This window comes from Chlamydomonas reinhardtii, chromosome 1 (genome assembly GCF_000002595.2).
Source record: "Chlamydomonas reinhardtii strain CC-503 cw92 mt+ chromosome 1, whole genome shotgun sequence".
NCBI lineage: Eukaryota > Viridiplantae > Chlorophyta > Chlorophyceae > Chlamydomonadales > Chlamydomonadaceae > Chlamydomonas > Chlamydomonas reinhardtii.
In genome coordinates, this window is record NC_057004.1 from 1,106,805 (window position 1) to 1,131,178 (window position 24,374).

The following is a 24,374-nucleotide window of genomic DNA, read 5'->3' on the forward strand; positions in this document are numbered from 1 at the left end:
CTATTCAAACGACAGCAAACCGCACCGACAGCACGGCAAGACACAACTACTGCACAACCTAGCCCAGACCAAACACAGGCCCGCACACTACATCTTGTCACACACAACGTACGGGGCCTACTCTCACAAGTAACAGCCGCAGGTGCCCCGGGAAACCTGAGCTTCACACTCTGCAATCTTGCTGCCTGGAACGCCGATATTGTGATTTTGACTGAAACTAAGCTTGGCCACCGACACGACCCACTAAAGCGAGCCTTCATGAATGAAGGGTACCGCTTGTACTGCAGCTCTGTTCCACGTAACACCACGGAAAGAGGCAGCGCTGGCGTCGCCATTGCTGTGTCCACACGGTACAGTAACCTGAATAGCGTTACCCACCACACTCCTCCAGTCACCCTACACGGCTATGTGTCTCACATTCAGATCCGCACACGGGGCAGCACGCCCCTTACAGTCCTGGGTGTATACGCGCCTGAAGACATGGCAATCCGCAAGGCCATCTACCATTACTGCCAGACCACCCTGACACACACTAGCGCCTGTGAACAACACCTGGTTGTGGCGGGAGACTTCAATGCTGTAGCTAACGCTGCAGATCGCACAGGGCCGCTTGACTCTGCTGACCGACTGCACCAACGCTTTCTGGCACAAACTGGTTTATTACCCGCACGAGGCACCATGACCACAGCGGCCGAATGGTCCTATGAACAAACGCAACATGGTGTCTCAACGCACCGCAGCCGCATAGATGACATACTCATGTGCACGACAACGCTCACCGCGTGCCCCAGCCCACACGAGCACGTAAGTACAGTCGCGGGCAACTTCGACCATAAACCTGTACACGTAAAACTGCCTGCTGACGCGCTGCACCTATGGGAAGCACCGCAGCCCGCACCGCCACCAGCAACAACATCTGAAGACAGCCCACGCTGGTCTCGTGTGACGCTTCCAATCACCAAGAAGCAGCTGGCCTCCGCTGCCGCCCACTTGGAGGACATAATGGTCGAGGCCACGGCAGACCTGCACAATGCCAGCAAGGGCGCGGTGCAGGTGATCGACAATGCTCTAAAACAGCACACTAAAAACCCAACCACCTACCCGGCAAATACAATGCACTGGGACTTGGCGCACAACAGAATTGTACAACAAACCGACGTGAACCAGCTAGCTGAGCGGTTAGGCAAGGCTCTCGAAGACGGCCTCACCTGCCTACTTGAAGAGTGCACACTAAAACCGCCACACACTGGGAAACACCATCTTTCCCGGTCAGCTGCCCGACATCTTAAACCACTATGGGACAAGGAGGTGGAACTCAAGCAAACCCTCACTAACCTGACAGCCGGCGGTGCAGCGCCAGACACAACAACGGAAGGAGAGGCTGCCACCATACGAGGTCAGATAAAGGACTGCCAAGCCCAACACCGCCAGTTGGTGGCGGACCGAGCCAAAGCGCAGCGTGAAGCTGCTGCCGCTGCCCTCCAGCACACGCTCGCCACCAGGCCTGCGCAAGGGCACAAACGCATCTTTCAGAAAGAAGCAACCGAACGTGGCCTCCCCGCGGTCCGCAACCCTGAAACAGGCGAGGTGGTAACCGACCCTCCCAGCATTCTAACCGCCCTGGAAGGCCACTTCCGCAAACTGTCAGCCCCCCCACGAGGGCCCCGCACAGGTGAATATCGCCTGTCGCCTGGCGCAATGCGTGGGTACCCGTTCGAACTACCTAACGCTACGGATGCCTTTACGCTTGAGCGTAACAGGCACCCGGAAGCACACTCCATGCTTTCTAGCATGGCAGACCCCGCCAACTTCGACCACTGTATCGCCCACCTCTCTCGTAACAAAGCCACGGGCCCAGACGGCATTCCGAACGAGCTGCTCCGCATCTTGCCTCACGGCATGAAGCGAGCCCTACACAACACACTGAAGATCATGTACGTCAAGTCCACAATCCCGGAGTCCTGGGCCACTTCGGACACGGTCCTGCTCCCAAAACCTGGGGACGCTCTTGACATCAAGAACAAGAGGCCCATCGCTCTAGCCAACACTTGCTATAAACTGTACACTTCTATGCTCACCCTGGGCATCGGCGAACTGGCAGGCCCACTCCAGCTGTTCAGCGAATCACAGGAGGGCTTCCGGGCCTACTGCAACACGGAACGGCAGATACTGAACCTTGTGCATGTACTGGAGGACGCTGCCCTGTATGGGAAAGACGTATACGCAGTATATGTTGACTACAGCTCTGCGTTTAACACAATCGATCAGGACAGGCTACTCCAGATTATGTTCGATCTGGGCCTGCCTGACGACCTGATACGCGCAGTCCGCAACCTATACGCGCACGCCACCACCCGCATTCGTACTGAACATGGATGCACATCCGCCATCCCAATAGAACGTGGCACGGTGCAAGGTGACACCCTGTCACCTGTACTGTTTATCTTGTTCATGGAACCGCTTGTGCGGTGGCTCCACGCAGGTGGGCGGGGCTACCGCTACGGATGCCTCAGCCCGGAAGACAATGCACGGTACCACTGCAGTGCCGCCGCGTACGCTGACGACTTGGCGGCCCTGACCACAACGCTGGAAGACCTGCAGATCCAATGTGACAAAATCTCGGACTATGCAGACTGGGCAAGCCTGCGAGTCAATCACACCAAGTGCGCAACTACCGCTATCTGGCACAACAAGTCCCGGTCCACCCCAACCCTTGACGGACCCACCGGCCAAGCCACGCTGAACGCGATGCACCGTGAACTGACTAACAAGCTACGAATTGGTAACACCACTGTACCGTACTACCCGCCCACAAAACCCTACAAATACCTGGGGGTGCAACTCACCTTCTCACTAGACTGGAAGGCGCAAGTCTCCCGCGTCACGGAAACTGTGAAAGAAAAGGGCACGGCCATAGCCACGTCACTGGCCACGCCGGCACAACGCCTACGCATGCTGCAGCAATGCGTCCACACCTCAATCGCCTATGCATTTGCTGCGATGCCATACACGAAACAGGACATCGCAAACTTTGACGCTGCTCTGGCCGGATACGCAAAACGGTGCTATGGGCTGCCACGCAGCTTCCCTACCCGTACCACCCTTCTCCCAATCGATGAATATGGCCTAGGACTGGGCTCACTCTTACCCCAGTACGCGCGTGTGGCCAACCGCGCGCTTGTCCTTGCTCTAAACGACACAGGCCGACTGGGCGTGGTTACCCGTGCCCTCCTGCCACGGCAGCATAGCCTGGCGGGTACGAGCCTCGCACACCACCTACCTGCAGACAGAGGGCGCTTCTTCACAACTCTGCAACAGATGACCCTCGCTCGTGAGCATGGTATACACCTCTTCTACAAGGGCACACCGTATACCACCCCTACCTGGTCAATTGTCGAGGCCCTGGACGCCGCAGCTGCAGCGCGTGCGGCAGCACCCCTCCCTGTCGAACACGTGCTCCCGCTAGCGGAACTCCAGCTCGAGTTCAGCCACCTGGTCGACCGCAATACGAGCCGCCATCTGATTAGCACCCGGGAGCTCGAGAAACTCCTGGGGGCAAGCAGGGTCCGCCACAAACACAAGGTTGCGCTCAACAGGCTGAGTCTGGCCCTGGTTGCCACGGCGGGATTGGACGGAGACCAAATGCCACCGGAAAAACACGGGAGCCCGAACCCGCTTCCGCCTACCCAGCGTGTGATCCCACCCCTGGAAGAACTCCAGGCCCTCTCCGCACGGAACGACCCTCGACCCCCGGGCATGGCACCACCCCTCACCGCACTCATGACGGGAGGCCCCGCCCCACAGCCCCTCACCCCAGCCCCAAACACAACAACCCAAATGGACATTGAAGAAGCCAGCCCACTCTATCACAACCCGCCCTTGCAATACACGCCAACTGCCTTGGGGCAGATGGCCCCAACTCCTGCCCCAGCCGCGGATACCGCAGCTCCCGTCGCCCAACCCGAAGCCAACCTGCGGACACGGCCACGGAAGACGCCCGTCATGCGCACTCCCACACACCCAACTGCCCACTCCCGCCGCGTCACGAAACACGCTGCCCAAAAGGCCCGCATTGCAGAAAACACGCGCACAACACCCGACGACCTGCTCACCGGTGATAAAGCCGCAATCAGCACGGCTATGCGCCTCACAAATGGAGACGAAAGCCTGGCCGTTGGCACACGTGGGTACGAAACGGCACGTTCAGTGTTCACAGCCCTGGCAAAAGACATGAGCAGGCACAACCACCTCTGCAAGCCCCACCCAAGGGACCCCCCTTCATTCAATAACCGAACCTCGGTTACCCGCACGCAACGGCCCCTGGCCCCCGCAATAACCACTCTGCTCACCGCGAATGCGACCATGCCGTCTACTGGCGCCGTGCAAACCTACCTTCTCCACCAAGGGCAGCCAGCCGCGGCCGCCGCTGAGGACCCAATGGACGTCGACGCCGCAGCACCTGAGCACGACCAAATGGAAGTGGACGATAGTCAGCACGACCTGATGGAAGCGGACGATAGGCAGCAAGCCTCACCACTCAGGCTGTCTCGCCGGCGGGGCAAGCAAACACTTTGGAAACTAGCCCGGGAACGTGTAGTCAAGGACCTGGTCCACCCTCCCACCGATGACTGCACCAACGGGGATGCGCAGCTTACCTACGACCTGGATAATGATGGCCAGGAGCTGGCGGCCATCCTGTACCGCACAAACCAACAAACTGTCACAGATAAGGAAATTGCATGCAAACGCAAAGCGGGCGAGGACACAACCAACACCCGCGAGCCATACTTCGCGGTCCAATGGAAGCCATCTGTCATCCCACTCGGCCTAGTCACCGCCTTCTCACGCATGGGCTACGCCACGGTCACAGACGTGCGCTGCTACAAGCACCCACTGCAGGCTCGCCCACGCGCGACGCAGCCACACCCAGACGGGGCCGGCACGACAGACGCAGACACAGCAACAGCGGCCCAACCCGCCGGCATCCTACCTGCACACGCGCCGCCCACCGCACCTGCGCCCGGGCCACTCGAGACAACACATGCCCCACGTGCGGCCCTCTTTTCATCGAGGTCGACTCGTCTCCTGCGCCAAGTTACGTGGGCAAACAGCAATGAGCGTGAGCGTGACCTTAAGCATGACCTGGAGTGGGAGGAGCTGATCTCAGAATACACCAACCGACTTGCAGCGGGACCTGATGCACCCGCCCGCCCCACACGGCCTCCGAAGGATCGCAACCTGACAATGCGGCAACGCCAGGGCCGACACGATGACGACCCGGACGATCAAGCAACGCGTGCACGGGTGACCCGCGCAGCAACCATCATCTCTACCGTCCCCAGCGATCCCTACCACGACGTTTCCCCCCCAGGCAGCTACGCCATCACCACCCCCACAGCAGGCCGGGCCCTCCCCCGAGAGGCCCATGTCTATGAACCCAGCGGACGCTGGCTCGGCATGCTCACTTACGCACGCCTTCAAACGCTCTGGGAAAGCTTCAACCGGACCAACAACAACCGGACCAAGGCCTTCGAGGAGGCAGTGGCTGCCCTGCTGCACCGATACCGGCGCGACCCGGGGCAAACTGATCACAAGACGGCACCACAGCACCAGACGTCCCTCCCCTCGGCAACCGTCCAAGCCGTTGTGCGCAGCCTGCGAAACACCGGCAGGGGGAGGGTCAAGGAAATGTTTGCCTCACCCCTGAACCACACGACCGATGCCGATGAATACTGGAGCCGGGAAGCCGCTGATGTGGTGTTCGGCGCCCAACACGATGCCTACAGCACTGCATGGACGGGGCTCCACTATGCACACCCCCCTGCAAACCCTGATGCCTCACGACAGGCCCTCGTATGGGCCCTCGCCAGTGCCGAGACAGTCAACAACTCCCCGGAACCCACACTGACCATTCTAGTCCTCCCAAAGTGCGCAACTTACCCACACACACAGTGGCTAACCCACCCGCTCTGCCGCCGACTCGCCACCTGGACGAACGGAGAACTGGACTCCCCAGGCACAGCTGGGATGGAGCCTGGACTCGGCACTGACGTGCCCCTGCAGAAGCAACGCGGAGCCACACTAGTTGCCGTTGGCAACACAGCTGGGCTAAACGCCTTCACGCAGAGCTGGAAAGGCCTTCGCTCCTCACTGGTAGCCGGCCCCCACGCACCCGCAACCGTCGCTGACACCCACCTCGGGTCAGGCACGTTAAACACGTCGTGTCCCCACATCCCACGTCACATCTCCAAACATGCCAAGTACCTCGCAACTCACCAGAACATTGCCACTATGGTCACGCCTGACGAAGCCCCAGCGACACCGAGGTTGAATCGGACACAATTCCAGCGTACACTGCCGCTGGCCCACAACCCCGAGGAAATTGTATGGACCGATGGCTCGGTATCCAAGATAACGACTGAAAACGGTAGAGAACTACAAGTGGCTGGGGCTTGTGCTTGGCATAAAGACCGTGTTGTCTACGTAAACCCAAATGGATTTGGCTGCACTAACACTATTACACGCGCCGAGCTCGCTGCAATTCGTGCAGCCCTGGAAGAATTCGGAGGTGAAACTAGTATGTTCGCGAAGAAAACGCTAACCATTGCCAGTGACTCAGCTGCAAGCTTGTATCTAATTAAACGGGCTATTAACGAACCACGTCGCTTACATCTGAGCAAACATAAGGCACTTTTGAGTTCGATCGCCGATTTGCTCCATGCACGAGCGAAGAAGGACGCACACACCGTTTTCCTCAAAGTCGTTTCTCACACGGGTCTGCACGGTAATGAAGAAGCCGATAAAGGTGCAGCAGACGTAGCTACAAGCACTAAACCGGCTGACGTTTCGGAGCTCGCTGACAATAACCCCCACGCCGCACACTGGTGGCCAGCAACGACCCGGACGCGGGAAGACGGCTCTACCACCGTGCACTACATCTCGGACCTCAATCGGGGCCTCCTGAAAACACTAGACCCTTCCTCCCATGGCGGTCATTCCAAACACACACTTTACACGACCAAGTGGGCGGAGTCCGCCCCACACCTGGACACTAGGGCCAGCACTGCCTACATGACGCACCCCGGCGCTGGGCACAGCCTCCGACGCTTCATCCAGAATGCCAGGCAGGGAGGCCTCATCTGCCCCGCCCGGCTTGCGCTGTTCAAACTACGTGCGAGTGACACATGTGCACTCTGCGCCCCGATTCACCAGCGCGCTGGATCCCCCCCCGAACGGGGCAACGCAGGCCACCTTGCCGGCCACTGTGCGCACCCCCAACTTGTTGGGGCCCGCATCGCCAAACACAATGCCGCCGTCCGTATGATCGCGGAATGCCTGCACCATGGCACCAACGGTGGCGGGTACATGTTGATGGACGCAAGCAGTGCAGATGCACGCCCCGAATACTGTGCGGGCACCTGCCCCCCCAAATGGATGCTGCACAACAATATCCCTGAGGCCGACCGAAAAAGGATGAGGCCTGACATCCTGTTCATCCCATCCCTACCACGCTCCGACGTGGGGGCTAGTGGGCCCCGCGGCCTTACAACCGCCGGCCGACGGCAACACAAAGTTTACCTGATAGAAGTTGGTTACACATCAGACCTCCACCACAGCGAAAAGTGTGACCAGAAACAAGCCCAGCACACTCGCCTAGCCGACGCCCTGCGGGATGCAGGCTGGGACGTAGTATATAAAAAGGAGCAGATTGTGACGCTGGGCCACGGCGGCACTGTGTCAAACACCTTGGAACCCCTCCTTCGGTCGCTGGGTGCCACCACCACATCAGCAAAATCCTGCTGCTCGCGCATACACATGCACAGTGTCATCAGCCTGCGCACCACATCCCTTCTCTACTACCGCCTTGAGCGCGAAATGGGGATTGTGAACTCACGCCATGTCGGTCCCACTGGCGGCGCCACGGCTGCTGGCCCAAGCCCTCGCGATCCAGGCTAACTTTCCACCTTTTGACATGGTGGGGTGAGCAAAACTCACTCCTCCTTAAGAAACGCGGCCTCCTTCGTGAACCGCGTACATATTATTATTATTATTATTATTATTATTATTGTGCATGATGGGGTACGTTTCATGCTCAGGCAGTAGGCGCCTCTCCAGCTGGGCGGGCCTGGGCGGCAGCTGGGCGGCCCTGGGCGGCAGCTGGGCGGGCCTGGGCGGCGGCTGGGCGGCAGCTGGGCGGGCCTGGGTGGCATCTGGGTGGGGGCTGAGCGCGCCTGGGCAGAGCCTGGACAAGGGCTGGGCAGGAGCCACATAACAATGGGTTACCAGCAGGAAGTTACCATTTTATCAAAGTTTACCGAGGTTTTACCGATCAGCCAACCCATACCAATCCTGACCGATGCTAACCGATGCTGACCATCGGTTTATCAGGGTGACCGCCCGGTAACCGCCCCCATACCGATCGGTTTAATAGGGGCTGGAACGGTAGGGACACGCTTCACCAAACCGGGAGCCCTCCGCCCAAGGGCATGTCAATGCCTGCCGCAGTTCGTGCAGGCCGTCATGTGCTGCAACCAGCTGGCCCACACACGCCAGTCCCGGCAGAGCAAACAAATCCGCAAAAGCCACTTCCCACGTGCGGCCGTCCTCACACAGCGCCGGGTTAGCCCACAACGGCACATGACTCACCCACGCGCCCGGCTCGGGCGGCGCCACAAGAGTCACCGTGGGCAATTTAGTCATGGCTTTCAGCAGGCGCACAAACGGCTTGCCCGCCGGGGTGAGCGACTTATTTAGCACACGGTCCAACAAACGCAGGGGCATTGCCGCCGGGTGCACCTGGCGCAGCCACGCTGCCACGACCCGGGTCCACGGGGGCACGTACGGCAGCAGACCACACACACCCAACACACACTGTACCGCGAGGCCGGCTTGCCGCGCTTTCACATGCGGCACCAGCGGTAACAGGCCCGTCACCCCCACCGCCGGAGGCAGTTGCATAAGTTCAATGGAGAGGCCAGGCGGGCGTGCCTGGGGGTTGGCATCAAACTGGGCCGGCGACAGCCGGATAAGATGCATGTGCCTGCCGCTCAGATGGCTGGGGCCACACAAGCAGGCCATATGCCCGGAAACACACTTCCCCACAGCACACGCACACAGGACACGCCCCCCTGGGCTGCCCGCTTGGAGACACGCACAGCTGGGCGTCACACATGCGTTCGCTCAAGCGTGCACACACACACACACACACACACACACACACACACACACACAAATGCACAAGCTCATGCTCACGCACGCACATACACGCACGTCAATACACACACACACACACCTCGTGTACACACGAGCACACGCATGCACAAGCCCACACATGCACACACACACACACACACACACACACACACACACACACATCAGTAACAGCAGTAGCATCAGTAACAATGGAGGCTGGGGTGCGCCAGGGCTGCCCGCTCGCGCCGCTGCTGTACCTGTTCGTGGCGCAAGCACTGCTGTGCTGGCTGCAGAAGCAAAAGGTCGGCATCCGCCTGCGCCCGGACCGCGAGGAGCTCGCCACAGCATTCCAGTTTGCTGACGACACGAAAGTGTTGTTGGAAAGCGACGCAAAGGTGCCCGGGTTCATTGCGGTCATGGACACGTTCGGCCGCGCTACAGGGCAACGGCTGAACCTGTCAAAGGTGGAGCTACTGCGGGTCGGCTGCCTGCCAGCAGCGCCCGGGCCGGCCGCTGCGGTGGCCGGCGCAGCCCCCGCCGTGCCGGGCATGCCCGCCGCGCCTGCCGTGCCTGTGGCGCCCGCCGCACCGGCTGCGCCCGCCGCGCCTGACGTGCCTGCGGCGCCCGCCGCAGCGGCCGCACCCACCACTGGACCAGCCGCAGCGGCTGCGCCTGGGCCTGGCGTACAGGAACAGCTATGCGGCCTTAAGGTGGTCACAGCGGCCACCGCCCTCAGCGTGCCGTTCAGCAGTGACCCCACACGGCTGCGGCTGGACTGGACAGCCCGCATGCGAGAGGCCAGGCGCCGCCTGCGGCGTGTCGCCCACCTGGGACTCTCAGTCTTTGGCCGCGCCAGTGCAGCCTCAGCCTACTGCACCTCCATGGTGACATGGCACATGGAACACAGCGGATTGCCCGACGACATAGCCCAGGAACTGGAGCGATTGGTGGCGCGGGTGGTTGACCGCCGACTGGCCCCGGACTCGACCGAGAAGCGCCTTACGGGCATCCCGACGGAGCTGCTTTATGGCCACCCCACCACTGGCGGCTTCGGCGCACTGCCCATCCGGCAGCACGTGCGTGGCCGGCATGCGACATGGGCCGCACGCCTGGCCGCCCATGACGACATCCCGGCCGCCCCGCAGCCCCAGCCGTGGTGCGTCGCCTACGACGTCTACCTCCGCGCGCACCACCCATCCCTGCGCCCCAGTAGCACGCTGACGGCAGTCCCGGTGGTGGAGGGCGCCGGCGACATCATCCCCAGCCACCCGCTCCCCGAGGATACCGAGCGCACGGTCTCAGCGCTGGGGTGGCTACCACCGGTGCAAGTGCTGACTGAGGCACCGGAGCCTGGTGCCTGGTGCTTCACGGCGCCGCTGTGGGGCAACCCGCTCCTCACCCCGTCCCCCGCGGCGGCCAGCGGCGAGCAGGAGGAGGAGGATAGCGGCAGCGATGGCGAAACAGCTGTGGAGCCCGTTCCGGCAGGAGTAGCGCGGCGCACGCAGGGGCGTGGTCTCGATTACCGCCATAGGACGCTGCGAGCCTGCGCGCGTCTTGTGACCATCAGTGCGAGCCCACGCTGCACGACCACCTGCGGCGGCTGCAGTCGACTGGGAGGGGTGGCTGCGAGACTACCTTGCGCCGTCAGACGGCCGTCGCCGGCGCCGTGGGCCCACGCTCGCCGCGCTGCAGGGCCTTGTCGGCGACATCCCGCCATCATGGTGGAGTGCAGCGCAGGCTCACGCCGCACAGCTGGCGAGCCCTGGCCCAGCGCCTGTCCCGGCGCCGTCCACCAGTGAGGTCGTCCGCACCACCATCATGCCGCGCATGGGCTGGAAGCTCTCTGGCTCTGAGACCCTCAAAGTCCCCCTAGCGAAGCTGTCCGTCCGCATGGCCACATCCATGCAGCTGGACGATGTGGCCACGCGGCGGGCGGACCTACACGAGGATTATGAGCGCGCGGCACAGGGCCTCCCGCCGCGCGCTGTGGTGCGGCGGGAGGACCTGCCAGCAGCTGCGGCTGCAACGCTTGGCGCCATTAGGGACACCCTGGCGCGCCTTTGGCAGAAGGTGCGGTGGGAACGGCGACACTTTGAGACGCTGTGGCGATTGGCCATCGACGCAGTGCCGCTGCCGGGAAACTCGCATATGCCGTTGGCTCGCCGTGAGCCATGCGGCTGTGGGCAACACGGCCATGGGGGCGCCGCGGTGGAGGCACACGCCGCCGCCGCGCCCACGCCATGGCAGCACCACTTCTGGGATTGCGCGGTGGCGAAGGCCGTGGTGGCGCAGATCAACGCACACAACCCCGGTCCGGCTCCCATCAGCCAAGCCCAGCTGTGGCTGGTTCAGGCGCCGCCGGGTTTTCAGCAGTGTGTTTGGGACGTGGTGGTGATGGCGGCGCTGGCCGCCACAGAACATGGCCGGGTGCGGCTGCGCGGGATGACGCGCGCCGCAGCGGCCCTGGGAATTCAGACGGCGGCGGCAGCAGCTCCCGAGGCTGCGGTGGCAGGTGCAGCGGAGGCGGAACCCGATCTTGACGAGATCCCGCCCACACAGCTGACGCCGCCGCAGCCAGGCGTCAACCCCGTCGAGCTTGCGTGCGCTCGTGCAGTCGCGGACTTCTGGTCGCGGCTGATGCAGTTCGCGCAGCTCGGCGTGCCCCAAAAGGGCTGGGATGGTGTTGACGCCACTCACCCCATCCTGGCGGTGGTGAACGGTGAAATGCTGTGCGCGATGCCGCAAGCTATGGAGCTGGAGGCTTGAAAGGGATCAGCCCTTAGGAGAAGCGCGTGAGCACTAACATGAGCCACTGAAGCAGTGGCATACGAGAGGGTCAGCGGGGGAGCTTAGTGGGCAGGCGAAGGGTTTTTGTTTTACGCCCGTGGGAGCAGGGCCAGGTTTGCGGGGTTTTAATGCCTGAGAGGGTGTATTGGGTGCTGCAACACCCCGGGTCTTACGGCCTGGACCGGCCTAGTGGCCAGACGCGTTTGTGGCTGCCCTTAGGCATTGTCTGCCCTTGAGTCGAGAGCTGGTTAGGTTGCGGTTGAGGTCGTGCAGGCTGCCGGGTCGTAGGACTCAGCCCCGCAGCCACTGTGGTCGTGCTTTCGCGTGCTGTCGCGTGCTGCGTGTTTTGTTATGTTTGCTGTTGTTTGTCTTCTGCCCGCCTGGTTTTTAAGAGGTAGCTCGCCCGCTGGGTCTGAGGTTGTTACACCGGTAGTAATTCCGCAAGGATTACTGGCGCGGTGAAGGGTCGGAGTGCGTTGCCCTGTGGACTCCAGAGCTGGTTGCGCTCTGCCGGGGAAACGCCAGGTCACGGCAGCCCTCGATTGAGAGCCCTGTCGTTGGTTATACCAGATACACGATTCACGTGATCTGGCAGAATAACCGTGGAAGCCGTAGTCACACACACACACACACACACACACACACACACACACACACACACACACACACACACACACACACACACACACACACACACACACACACACACACACACACACACACACACACACACACACACACACACACACACACACACACACACACACACACACACACACACACACACACACACACACACACACACACACGCACACACACACACACACACACACACAAGCCCACACATACACACACACACATGCTGCTGATGGCCTTGTTGCTTGTCGCCCCAGACTCCCAACTCCCAGCGTCGCCCCTGACACCCAACTCAGCCCCCGACTCGGACGACCGCGTGTGCAAGGACACGCCTGGGAGTGGAATGCGTCTTTGATGTCTACTATCAATAGCTACTCGGCAGTGCGTGAGGTGTGTGCATCAGGGGATAAAGAATTCGAGGTGTACGCGACGAACGGAAAACCCACTGGAACCAGTGGGTTTTTTTTCGTTTCGCACACAAGCCGTATTTCTCAATTCTTATTGTACGTACCACTTTATAGAGCCAAACTCTATTCGTTTGTCATCAACAATGCATCCAACGCCGTTCCAGAAGGGCCTGCCGCTGCCGCTGCCGCCCCTCCTGCACCTGTGGTCGTTCATGTTCACCACGTTGCCCTTGCTATCGGCAAACTCAATGGAGCCACCGCCAGACGTGTGGAAGCTGTCTCTGCCAGCATAGTAGTAGGACTCGGACATGGCTCTGCCCTGTGCAAGGATCTTGTCGCTTTGGTAATAACACACAACTAATTAATACAGTACATAAACTGAGCATGCTGGTGCTGTTGAACCGGCTTTTCACTGGTGTGCATGGTGTCCGGTAAGATTTGGCAAATCGCGGCCTGCAAATGTCCGGTAAGGGGCGCCGGGGACTATTGTCCGGTAGATTTCAGGCATTGTCCGGTAGGGTACGGCACTTGTCCGGTAAGTCTGGTCACATGTCCGGTAGGTTTTGGATTGTCCGGTAACTTTGTTTTCCCAGAGTGTCCGCCGATGACGGACAGCCCGGCCGACAGCCACCCGCGCTTGGGCTCATCAGGGGGCGGCGTGCCGTTGCCGGTGTTGGTCTCGGTTGCCGTTGTGCCGCTGCCGTCACCTTGGCTGGCCTCGCCGTTGGTGGGCTCAGCCGGGGCGCTGCCGTTGTGCTGCTTGCAGCTGTCTGCGGTGCAGCAGGGCGTCGCAACTGCTGGCGATGGCGCGTGGTCGGCGGAGCTTTCGCCGGACGCTGAGTACTCGCTGGCCGTTGAACATCCCCCCCCAGCTTTGGTGATGGGTCGCCGCCGAAGCTGGTGACGCAGGCAGTGTAGTGCTTATGCGCCGCAAGCGCTGCGCGCACGCCGTGGGCGTTGCGCAGCGGCAGGCTCAGGACGAAAGAGGGGAACTCCAGCAGGTTGGGGTGCAGGTGCATCACGGGGCGAGGGAACACGGTGACGTAGCTGGCGACCGGCTGCATCTGCTCGTTGCCGATGAGCATGTCGAACAGGTATGTGTCGCTCACCACCAGCGTCTTGGACATGGGGATGCGCACTTCGTACTGCGAGCCGGGCTTGATGCGGAGCACCAGCTGCTCGTGCGCAAGCTCCTGAAGCGGTGACGCGCCAGCGGACGCAGCCGTGGATAGTGTTGCCCCAGTGGGGCGCACCGGCAGGTTGTGCGAAGCTCTGGGTGACCAGGTTGACACTGGCGCTGTGGTCGCGCAGCACAATGGGTGGCGGAGGGCCAGCGGGCGCGCTTTGCGCTTGCCCACGGCTGCTGCCCGCCCCTCCGGCTCCTTGCTGCGCGCCGTTCTTGTTCTCAATGGCGAAGTCGCCTGCCGAGCAGTAGAACATCTTGTGCTTCTCGGCGAAGTAGCTCTGCAGCTGCGGCTGCCTGGCTACCAGCCTGGCCCACTCGGCCGTAGGGATCTCGGTGATGGCGCGGTACTTGCTGAGGATCTGGCCGTCCTTGCCCACCGGCGGGTTGCTGGCGATGTACGGGCTGGCCGTGTCGCCAAGGACCTCCGGCGTGATGGCCCGTGTTCCTCCGACGCCGGTGCCGGTGGCGCAGACCGTCTCAGGCTGTAGTGCCTTGCCTGTCTCCTGTGCAACTCGCTGCCGCAGGCCCTCGTGCCACACCTCATACGTACCCAGCAGCTCACTGAGCTCCGCGTTCAGGGTGCGGCGCAGGTCGGCGTGCTTGGCGCGGAAGGTGCTGGCGGAGTGCGACATGTAGTCCTCCAGCGACAGGGTGGCCGGCCGCGGCGGCTCGCGGAAGGGCACTCCTGGAGTGCCTTGGATGACGACGGGCTGAAACCCCATGGGGGCGGGCTGCTGCCGAAGCGTAGCCAGCGCCGAGGTGTCGGGCGCCTGTGCCGAGGTGCCGGGCGGCGGACCTGAGGCCTCGTCGCCGGTGACCAGGGAGCAGCAGTCAGCCAGAGGGCCGCCGCTGGCGTTACAAGCAGACAGCGCCTCCACGCCGATGAGCCAGCTGGGTGCGCTGGCGCTCCAGGTGGCCTCCTCCTCGCCGGTGCCGCCACTCGTTACCATGGCGGAGAGCTCGACCTGGCGGGCGAAGGCTAGCAGCGCCCGCTCCCGGGCCTGGTCGCCGTTGAAGATCGGCAGCCCCTGGAGGAGGCTCGCGTACCCGTCCGCCTTCGGCGGCGGCTCCTCCTCACCGTGACTGGTGACCATCCCGCAGTAGGGCTCGCAGCTGCTGCAGCTGCTCACGTCGGTCGCAGCTGCGTCCAGCAGGAACCACGGCGCCGCCGACTCCTGGGGCTCCGGCGGCGGGGCAGACAGCGCCGTGACGGCGGCGCTGTAAAAGTCGTCATCCTCCTCCTGGTAGTCCGTGACGTTGGCGGCCGCACCACCGTTGGCTCGGCCTCCGCCTCCAGCCTTCTTCTGCGCGGCCTCGAACATCACCTGCAGCCGTTGACTGCGGAAGCGGAAGCCGCGGGGCGCGTGATCCGGGTGCTCGATGTAGCACAGGCCGGGGTGGTAACGGTCGCACATGGTGCAGCGGCCGTCCTCGTGGGCCGACGGGTTTTGCCGGCGGGGACCGTTGCTGCCGTTGTGGGCGCCGCCGCCCTTGCCCGAGCCGTTGTTGCCACCGCGTGCGGCGGCCGCTCCGAAGCGGTCCTTGCGCTTCTCTGCCTCCGCCTGCCACTTCGTGGCCGCTCCCGTCACAACCGCCTTGGCCGCGTCGTAGAGCCCCATGGACACCAGCGCGGCCACCAGCTCCAGGCGCTGGGAGTGCGACTGGTAGCCAGGCGGGCCGGACGTGGAGGGGCCGGCGCCGTCGCTGGTGACGAGGGCGGCCTGCTGCTTGCGTCGCTGCAGCACCTTGCAGTCGGCGGTGTTGTGCATGGCGTTCTCCTTGTGCTCAGTGCAGTAGAAGGGCTTGTCCCTGCTGCTGCCGGACGCCGCCGAGCCGCGCGTGGCACCGGTGGAGCTGGCCGGCCGGGCCGCGCTGCGCTCCATGGCCTTGGCGGCGGGGTCGGGCGCGTTTTCCAGGAGCTGCTGCCGCCGGTAGTTGTCCCAGGCAATGTTGGCCTCGTTGGCGGTGCGCTGCAGATTGGCGAACCACGTGTTCATGGGTTCGCATTTGAGACGGCGGTGCATGTCATCGCGGATGCCGGGGTGCAGCTTCTTGATGAAGGCGAGCGCGAAGTTGTCAGGCAGCACGTTGGTCAGGTAGGGCCAGCACTGCTGCATGTCCGCAAGCAGGTGAGTGGGCGCGCGCTGATCCTGCGTCAGCGTCGGGTAGCGGTCCTGGTAGTGGCGCTCACGCTCCAGCTGGAAGTGTGCGGTGAGCAGCTTGATGTAGTGCTCCACCACGTACTCGCCAGTCATGGCCGGCGCGGCCCCGCCCCCTGCGGGGGCGGGGTTGGCGGCATCCCATGCCGCCTGCGCGCCAGCCTCCAGCGTGTTGAACACGGTGTTGTGCCAGTGCTCGTAGTGGCTGCCCTCAGTGGGCGCGTGCTTGATGATGCGCAGCCTCAGAGATGGGCACCTTGTCGATCGCACATGATCCGTGGTGGCGGCGCGCGGTGTTCAGGTCTTCACGCAGCGCGCGCGCCAGAATGGGCACCTGCTCATGAGACCAGGGCTCCATATACTTGCTTGCTGACACCATATCGTCGTCGTCTGAGCTGACGTCGCAGTAGGTGATGAACAGCGGGTTATTGACTAGTTGTTGCTGAGCAGCGGTGAAGGGATCAGGCGCAGGTGACGCTTGCCCAGATGGCGCCTGCTGCTGCTGAATGGGACCCTGCGCAGCTGCTGTGTCTGCTTGGCCGCTGAGCGGCGGGTCCTGCTCAATCGGATCTAAGAATTCGTCGGAATCTCCGGAAGAGCTAGAGCGTTCTCCGCCGACGCGTGCAGTCGCTTCGGTCTCGCGGGTCTCGGTAGTGTCAGCCGATGGCCCTGCCCCTGCGTTGCTGCCGCTTGCTGCTGCTGCGTCGTGGACGCGTGCCGCTGCGTGTTGCACAGTGAATAAGCTGGCTTCTAAGGTACCGGCACCGTGCGTCGCTAGCCCGCGTGCGCCCGCAGACGGGCTGTTGGGCGGTGCTGCTGTTAGCGGCGCTTTAGGAATGCGGCTGCCGGCGGCCCCAGTAGATGCTGCTCGTGGAACCGAAGAGCTGCGTAGCTGAGGGCCCGATGCCTTAGGCTCAGTGCTGGTTGTCGGCGCCCTGCTGGGAGACGGCGGCCTGCTGTGGCGGCTGCCCGCAAACTGCGTCCCCCTCCTGGTTGCCCCTGGTCCCCGCTGCTGCTGACCCGGACGTGGTTCGGGCTCTACGAGCGGAAGTAGCTTTAGAAGCTGTTGCAACTCTCGATTCACCAGGGCTTACACCGTGCGTGACGGTCAGTGCTCTTCGAGCACGTTGGGGTCTCAGAATGGAGTCGCTTGAATCAATGCAGCGCCTTCAGCACAGCGGGCTTCGCCCGCGAAATGCTTCTCAGTAAACAATCAATCCCGTCACTTAGTGACTATCAAAGACCAGAAATCAGTCACTTCGTGATCACTTCACACGCCCTCACCACCAGCCAGTCACTTCGTGACCAACCACCACCACGCCGTCACTTCGTGAACGGGTGCACAGCTAGCCCTGCAGCTCGCGCTGACGCTGCTTCACCAGCAGGCGGCTGCGACGGAATTCCACGTAGCTGTTGCGCTGCTTGCGGATGTCGTCGCACTGCCAGGAGTAGTGGTGCGCCCAGAAGCCGTGCACCAGGCAGCCGATGTGGCACTCCGGGAGGCGGTCAGATGGCAGTAAGTCGTCACAGAACTGCACGCTGATCTGGCGCCACGGTCCGTCGAAGTAGGCGTGGGGCGAACGGATCAGCGCCGGCTGCTCGAAGGCGGTGCTGTAGCTGGCTGGCGCCGGCGCCTTCACGTACTCCGGGCCGGACGACGCGTGACTCTGCGTGGTCGCTTCGAGGTCGGATGGAGTGAGATGAGGGCCGTTGCCGATGATCACATGGAAGTCGCTGCTGCCGCCCTTGGAGTTGGGCTGCTGCGGCGGCGGAGGCAGCTGTTGCTCGGTGGCCAAGGGCTTCGGAGAGCTGCGCTCGGAGACGGGCTTTTTTTTTTTTGAGGAATCATCCTTACAAGGTTGAACAGGGGCAGACGCGCTGGCCCCCTACTGCCCGAAAGCAGCCTGGTCCCCGAGACCAGAACCCTGACAGGGCAAGAAGAGAAGAAAAGAGAAGAAAAACAGAAAACAAACACCTCGAAAACCGCCACCAACCACCCCCAACCATCCCACCCCACCCCACCCCGACCCGGCAGACAGAGCAGGAGGCTGGCCCCCCCGCCCCCCGGGAGGGGTAGCACAAAAACACCGCCAGATTTAACCCAAGCACCAGCCTACACCACAGCCTAACCGCAAGAAACACCACCACCGCGCGCCAGAAGAGGAAACACCAGCGCTACGCACCCGCCCCGCCCAAACCCACCCCACCCCCACAAGTCGGTTGCTTAAGCAACACCCCAGGAGAACCGGCAGAGGAGACACAAGCAGAAAACTAAACGGGCCAGATGTGGCGCTGACTAAGCGGGCTCCAGTCCGCTGCAAGACGTGCTGTGCAGGAAACTTTACTTTACTGTACTTTACTCTCTTCTCTTGCTATTCTTGCATCCTCCTTTCCTTCGTCACAGCTTTGAAACAGTCGACGTCGTTTCTCTCGCGCTGTTTGACTTGCTTCCTTTTGTTTTAGGCTTCTTAAGGCCTACGAACCACTGTGAAGCAGTTTGCATTTGTGGGCGTGCTCGTTTTTCGTCAGTCCACTTTGCAGCTGTAGCGCGACACTCCCTCTCCAGCGCCCTTCAGCCTATGCCGGCTTGTGCTTTGGAACTCGACACTGCTATGGAATAGGATTCTGGCGGTTCAGGAGCGTCGCCGTGGAGTTGGCGACATTTCGCTTGTCGGCATTTTAACATCTCGGCGAGCACCACACTTCACCAGCTTGGAGCAGGCGGCGTATCAACCTTTGTGGTTGGTCATTTGCATCCGCGTGTGCAGCAGGGTGCTTTGGGTGTGGCGGTCGGGGGAGCCCTGCAGCACTTGGCTGTTTTTTTGGGGTGTGGCTCGTCTTCGTGCCCTTGTTGCCTGGCGCCCGGCTGCCTGGCGCCCGCCCTGCTGTGATGCCCTGTGAGTGCTGATCTTGGGTAGCTATGCAGTTGCTGGGTGATCCTGGTCGGTTCCGCCTGGTGTCTCAGCGCAGCCAAGACACCAGGGGCCAACACCAGCCATGCAGCACACACACACACGGCGCGGCCGCAGCAGCACATGCCGTGCCGTGGGGGGGGCCTGCGTTTGGGCATCACCGCCCACTGCCAGACTTGGCAGCGGACCGCACCCCTGCAGGTGGGGGCAGCACTGCCAGCCCGTTCTTCAGCCCCGGGCTGCAGCTCCACCTTGCCCTGTCCACGCATAGCCTGGCGCACGGCGTGCAGGACCTGACGACGCAGCCTCAGGGCCCCAGCCTGCCTACCTACCCAGTCCTTCTGGTGGGCGCCACCACGGGGCTCCCAGAGGGCGAGCAGCTGTCCTCAGCCGGCGTCCGGGAGGTGACCAGTGCTGCCCTGTCAGTGCTGGACACCATGTGCAGGCAGGGCAACCAGCCGCAGCTCTTGCAGGGCCACTCTCTGCACAGCACAGGCCGCCCCTCCCGCACGTTTGCGGGGCTGGCCTTCAGCCGGCGCGCGACCAGCGCCAGCAAAGCAGCCTTCACAGCGGAGCTCATGCGCAAGTCGCCGCTGGCGGTACCGCTCCAGCGCGGTCAGGCTGTCCTCACGGTTCACGTGCCAGTGGACACCCGGCCCATCATTCCGGGCACCTACACCCTCACGGTCAAGATGGTAGGGGGCCCTGTGTGGGGGGCTTTCCGCGGTCGCACTGATTTGGTGCTGCAGGCGGGCGGCTATCCCACCACCTCGGACCCCTCTAACCTGGCGTGTGCTTATGTGGTCTCAGAGCAGTGCGCCAAATCGGTGGGCCCCAAGGGGGAGCCCCAGGCCCCCGCAGGCCAGGGCATCACCAACCACATCTTTGCCTGTGTGCGGGGCCCCATCTGGGACCCGCAGCTCTCTCACCTGCACTGTGCCAAGTTTGAGATGCCCGGTGAGGAGCCCATGCAGGTGGAGGTCCGTGGCGCCCCCCAGGCGGCTGGGACAGCCACAACAGCTGCGGCAGGCAGCCCTGCTCCGGCTGCAGCCGGGGTCGCCGACCTGGGTGGCAACACCTTGGGTGGGTTGAGGCCCGCGGCTGCCATGGCGACCGCAGCGGACATCGTTGACCACGTAGGGGACGTGCAGATGCAGGAGGCGGCGGGTTTGGGTGACGTGGCGGCTGCAGCTGGTGGCGCCAGTGGGCCACTCAGCGGGGCCCCGCCCCTGCTGCCAGTTCTGGTGGCGGGGGGAAGCAACCGTGCTGCTGCGGCTGCCCTGCGGGCCGTGCTGCAGCAGCAGCCCTCTTCGCAGCAGCGGGTGGCAGTGGGAGGGCTTAGCGGGGTCCAGCCGGCGGCAGGCGTGGGGGGGCCGCCGGCGGCCAGGCCTCGCCCTGCCGGTGCTGGGCCGGCTGGCGTGCAGCAGCAGCACAGTGGCGCTCCCGCGCCACGGCCGCCCTTGGATCCGCGGGCCGCCGCCGGGCAGGATCAGGAGCAGTCCGCTGTGATGCGGCGGTACTTGGCCGAGCTGGCGGACCTCAATCTCCAGCAGAAACGGCGGTTACAGCAACAGCAGCAGCAGGAACTGCAGCGCCAGGGGCAGTCGCCCAGGCCCCGGACCGGCTCCCAGGTTGTGGTCCTGGCCACGCGGGGGGGGCAGGACGGGGCGGGCGGTGGCCCTGGCGCGGCGGCGTCACGGCGTGGGCAATGTATTGACATAGTTGACCACGTGGGGGACGTGCAGATGCAGGAGGCGGCGGGTGTGGGTGACGCAGCGGCTGCCACTGGTGGCGCCCGCGGACCACCCGCCGTGGCCTCGCCCTCGCTGCCAGCTCTGGTGGCGGGGGGAAGCACCCGTGCTGCTGCGGCTCCCCTGAGGGCCGAGCGACAGCAGCAGCCCTCTTCACAGCAGCGGGTGGCAGCGGGAGGGCTTAGCGGGGGGCAGCCGTCGGCAGGCGTTGGGGGGCCGCCGGCGGCCAGGCGTCGCACTGCCGATGCTGGGCCGGCTGGCGTGCAGCAGCAGCCCAGTGGGGCTCCCGCGGCACAGCCGCCCTTTGATCAGCGGGCAGCCGCCAGGCAGGATAAGCAGCTGGCAGCTGCGATGCAGCGGTACTTGGCCTACATGGCGGACCTCCATCTCCAGCAGCAACGGCGGGTACAGCAACAGCAGCAGCAGGAGCAGCAGCGCCAGGTGCAGCCGCCCAGGCCCCGGACCGGCTCCCGCTTTGGGGTCCTGGCCACGCTGGGGGGACAGGACGGGGCGGGCGATGGCACGGCCACGGCGGCGTCCGGGCGTGGGCGACGGGTGCAACCAGCCGCGCACGCACCGCCGCCGCCGCCGCCGCAGCAACAGCCCAGCTCCAAAGGGCGCTGTGGCCCCGCCCAGCTTCCGCAGCAGAGGGCAGGGTGCTTGGGCGGGGGGCTGCCTCCCCCGCAGGACGGTGATAGCGCGCCGCCGCACGTGCCCACTGGGCGGCCGGCCGGGGGACAGCAGGCTGGTGGGGGCAGCGGGTCGGGGCGCCAGGGTGGAGGAGCGGGGCGGGCAGTGCCCCAGGCGCCGCCCCAGGCGGGGCCGCCACTGCAGACGTCACAACCGGCGGGTGGTGGTAAGGACAGGGGCAGGGGCCTGGGCGCGCCGGCTGGGGTTTCGGCCGACACGGCTGGGCGCGCTGGTGGGGGTGCGGGCAGTGAGGCGGAGTACGGGGCCGTTTGCCTGACCCGGGACACGTGTGTTGCCATCGGCTCTGACCTCGTGACGCACCAGAACCGCTGCGCAGATGTGCAGGGGTATGAGTGGACGCAGCTTGGCCGCGATGCGCTTGGTGGCCGCCTCCTCGCCTACCTCCGTGACCAGGGCGCCACCGTACCGGACTGGGCCGTCTGCCGCGTGCCGGCCGGCCGTACCGCCGTCCTGGCACAGCTGCACGACGAGTTCACTGGCTGGTGGCGCCTATACTCAGCCCAGCCTGCAGACACGCCCCTGCCTTCCGACGTGACGGAGCAGCTGGATGACGCCGCGCAGCAGGTGCAGACGGCCTACATGGACTACGTGCTCCTAGACGCCCGCACCCTGCGGTCCGCTAAGCGTGGGCCTGCGGACCCCGGCGGGGCCAGCGGGCCCAGCCGCCGGCAACGCCAGCACCGCAGCCGCAGTACCTCCAGCCTCATGAGCCTGGGCAGCGCTCCATTGCGCCCTGGCGGCGCCAGCTCAGGCGCCGCTAGCATGAGCACCAGCAGCGGCGGCGCGCCCCCCAGCCAGGGTGGCGGCCGCCGCGGCAAACGCCACAGCAGCAACAGCAACCGCAACCGCCACGGCGCTGCCGTGGCCGGCGGGGGCTCATAATGCGGCCACCAGTGGGAGCGGCGAACCTTCGGCTGCTGACAGTGAATGTCAACGGCCTGGGCTCGCCGTTCAAGGCGCGGGCGCTGGTCTCGCACCTGCAGCAAGTTGGGGCGGATGTGGCGATGGTGCAGGAGACCCACGCTACTGACACGACGGCGCTGGAGTCTTGCCTTCGTGCCGCGCAGGGGGCGTGCCTTCCGTGGCGCCACTGCCTTGCTGCCAGCCCGGCAGCGTCGCCCCACTCCTGTGGGGCGGCTATCCTGGCGCGGAGTCGGCTGTCCCTTCCAGGCTGCGTACTGCAGCTGCCGTCAACGGATGCGGCGGGCCGTGTGGTATGTTGGGATTGGGACGTGGGTCACTTGCGCCTGCGCTTCGTGTGTGTGTATGCGCCCACGGCCGTGGCGGACAAGCCTGCTTTCTTTGCCGGGCTGCATCCCCACCTGGCCACGGACAGGGTGCTTGTTGTCGGTGGGGACTGGAACTGTGTCACCGATGCCAGTCAGGAGGCGGCCCCTAGCCCGTCACGTGCTGCAGGTGCCCCGCAACTTGCCAGCCTCCTCGCCCAGTTCAGTCTGGTGGACCCTTGGGCGAGCAAGCGTGGCGGCGCTAAGGGCTACACGCATCCGGCCACGCCCAAGCCGGCCACTCCCGCACGCCTGGATCGGTGGTATGTCAGTGCCACCGCGGGGCCGTGGGTGGTGGATGTCGCTCGCACGTATGGGGCGCCTGGGGACCACAACGGTGTGCTGCTCACCCTGTCCTTGCCCGACCTGCCACATGCGCACCGGGAGCAGTGGCGCTTCCCCACGTACCTGCTGTTTCACCCCTCGCTGCGTTTGGAGCTCGAGCAGCGCTTGGAGGCGCACGTTGCCGCAAATCCCGTGGCCAGTACAGGTGACGGCGCTTGCACGCAATGGGAGGCGGACAAGTTCTTCTTGCGGGAGGCCGCCACCAGCATCCACCGTCGGCATGCACGCCAGACCCGGGATGGGCTGCATGGCGTGGTGCTGGCCGCAGACGCGGCCGCTGCCCTGGCCGACCGGCCGGGTGCCAGCGCCGCACAGCGTCAGGCCGTGTGTGTGAACGGGATGCTCTCTGACGCCTTCCCAGTGCTGAACGGCTTCCCGCAGGGCAGCACCGCCTCACCACCCCTGTGGGTCATCCAGATGCAGCCACTGACGTCCTTTCTGCGGCGGCAGGTGGAGCAAGGGGCACTGCGCACGCCCCTGTTAATAATAATAATAATAATAATAGGTACTCCCTGCATGACAGGGCGTGTTCTGCGGAGGTAGGGGTGTGAGGGCGTGAGAGACCACCGCATAGATGGTCTCCGCCGCTGAGCCCCTGTCCCCCAAGTGAGAGAGGGGAGGTTGCCAGTGCGCCTAGGCGTACTGGGCCTGGCCCCTTTCCCACAGCGGGTCATACGGTTTTATGGTGGTCTCCCGGGCCATTTGTGGCTGTAGATTTCGCGGCGGAGGGCTGTGATGGCGGTTGTGGTGTGGACGGCGTGCTGAACTAGTTTACGGCATGTGTTGTGTGCGGACTGTGTGGGGCATCCGAGTGTTTTGAGGAGGGCATGAAGGTGGGGTGTGACCGTGCCAGTATGGCCAAGGCTAATTATAGTGTCTGGGCTGTACATCACGTCCCAGCCTGCGTCGCGGAGAGCGGCCACGAGGTCTTCGTGTTGTTGCAGTTTCTCTGCGCGTTTGTCCGGGTGGTTTAGGTCCGAGCAGTATCCGACTTCTATGACG

The 24,374-nt window shown here is 63.7% G+C and overlaps 4 protein-coding genes across 5 annotated transcripts; 2 read left to right on the top strand and 2 right to left on the bottom strand.

Annotated features, from left to right (window-relative positions):
- Positions 1–9,371: 9,371 nt before the first annotated feature.
- On the top strand, positions 9,372–12,583 carry CHLRE_01g006450v5 (uncharacterized protein). 2 transcript variants are annotated; one of them, XM_043058201.1, is made up of 3 exons: positions 9,372–10,673; positions 10,885–11,255; positions 11,318–11,393. In XM_043058201.1, the coding sequence occupies exons 1-3, from the start codon at positions 9,402–9,404 to the stop codon at positions 11,358–11,360; spliced, it is 1,686 nt and encodes a 561-aa protein (XP_042928115.1). In that variant the 5' UTR covers positions 9,372–9,401; the 3' UTR covers positions 11,361–11,393. The 2 variants fall into 2 exon arrangements, with proteins under 2 accessions (XP_042928115.1, XP_042928116.1); XM_043058202.1 differs by having other exon boundaries at positions 9,385–10,673; positions 10,885–12,583.
- A 482-nt stretch (positions 12,584–13,065) lies between these two features.
- CHLRE_01g006500v5 (uncharacterized protein) lies at positions 13,066–17,161 on the bottom strand. The gene is made up of 5 exons (XM_043058203.1): positions 16,702–17,161; positions 14,289–16,623; positions 13,944–14,215; positions 13,730–13,788; positions 13,066–13,475 (listed from the first exon to the last, which is right to left on the bottom strand). The coding sequence occupies exons 1-5, from the start codon at positions 16,707–16,709 to the stop codon at positions 13,432–13,434; spliced, it is 2,718 nt and encodes a 905-aa protein (XP_042928117.1). The 5' UTR covers positions 16,710–17,161; the 3' UTR covers positions 13,066–13,431.
- A 284-nt stretch (positions 17,162–17,445) lies between these two features.
- On the bottom strand, positions 17,446–18,461 carry CHLRE_01g006550v5 (uncharacterized protein). The gene is made up of 2 exons (XM_043058204.1): positions 18,372–18,461; positions 17,446–18,193 (listed from the first exon to the last, which is right to left on the bottom strand). Exons 1-2 carry the CDS (start codon positions 18,372–18,374, stop codon positions 17,714–17,716), a joined length of 483 nt encoding a protein of 160 aa, XP_042928118.1. The 5' UTR covers positions 18,375–18,461; the 3' UTR covers positions 17,446–17,713.
- Positions 18,462–18,621: 160 nt separating this feature from the next.
- CHLRE_01g006576v5 (uncharacterized protein) lies at positions 18,622–22,803 on the top strand. Its single transcript, XM_043058205.1, has 2 exons — positions 18,622–19,264; positions 19,454–22,803. The coding sequence occupies exons 1-2, from the start codon at positions 19,258–19,260 to the stop codon at positions 22,621–22,623; spliced, it is 3,177 nt and encodes a 1,058-aa protein (XP_042928119.1). The 5' UTR covers positions 18,622–19,257; the 3' UTR covers positions 22,624–22,803.
- Positions 22,804–24,374: the final 1,571 nt, after the last annotated feature.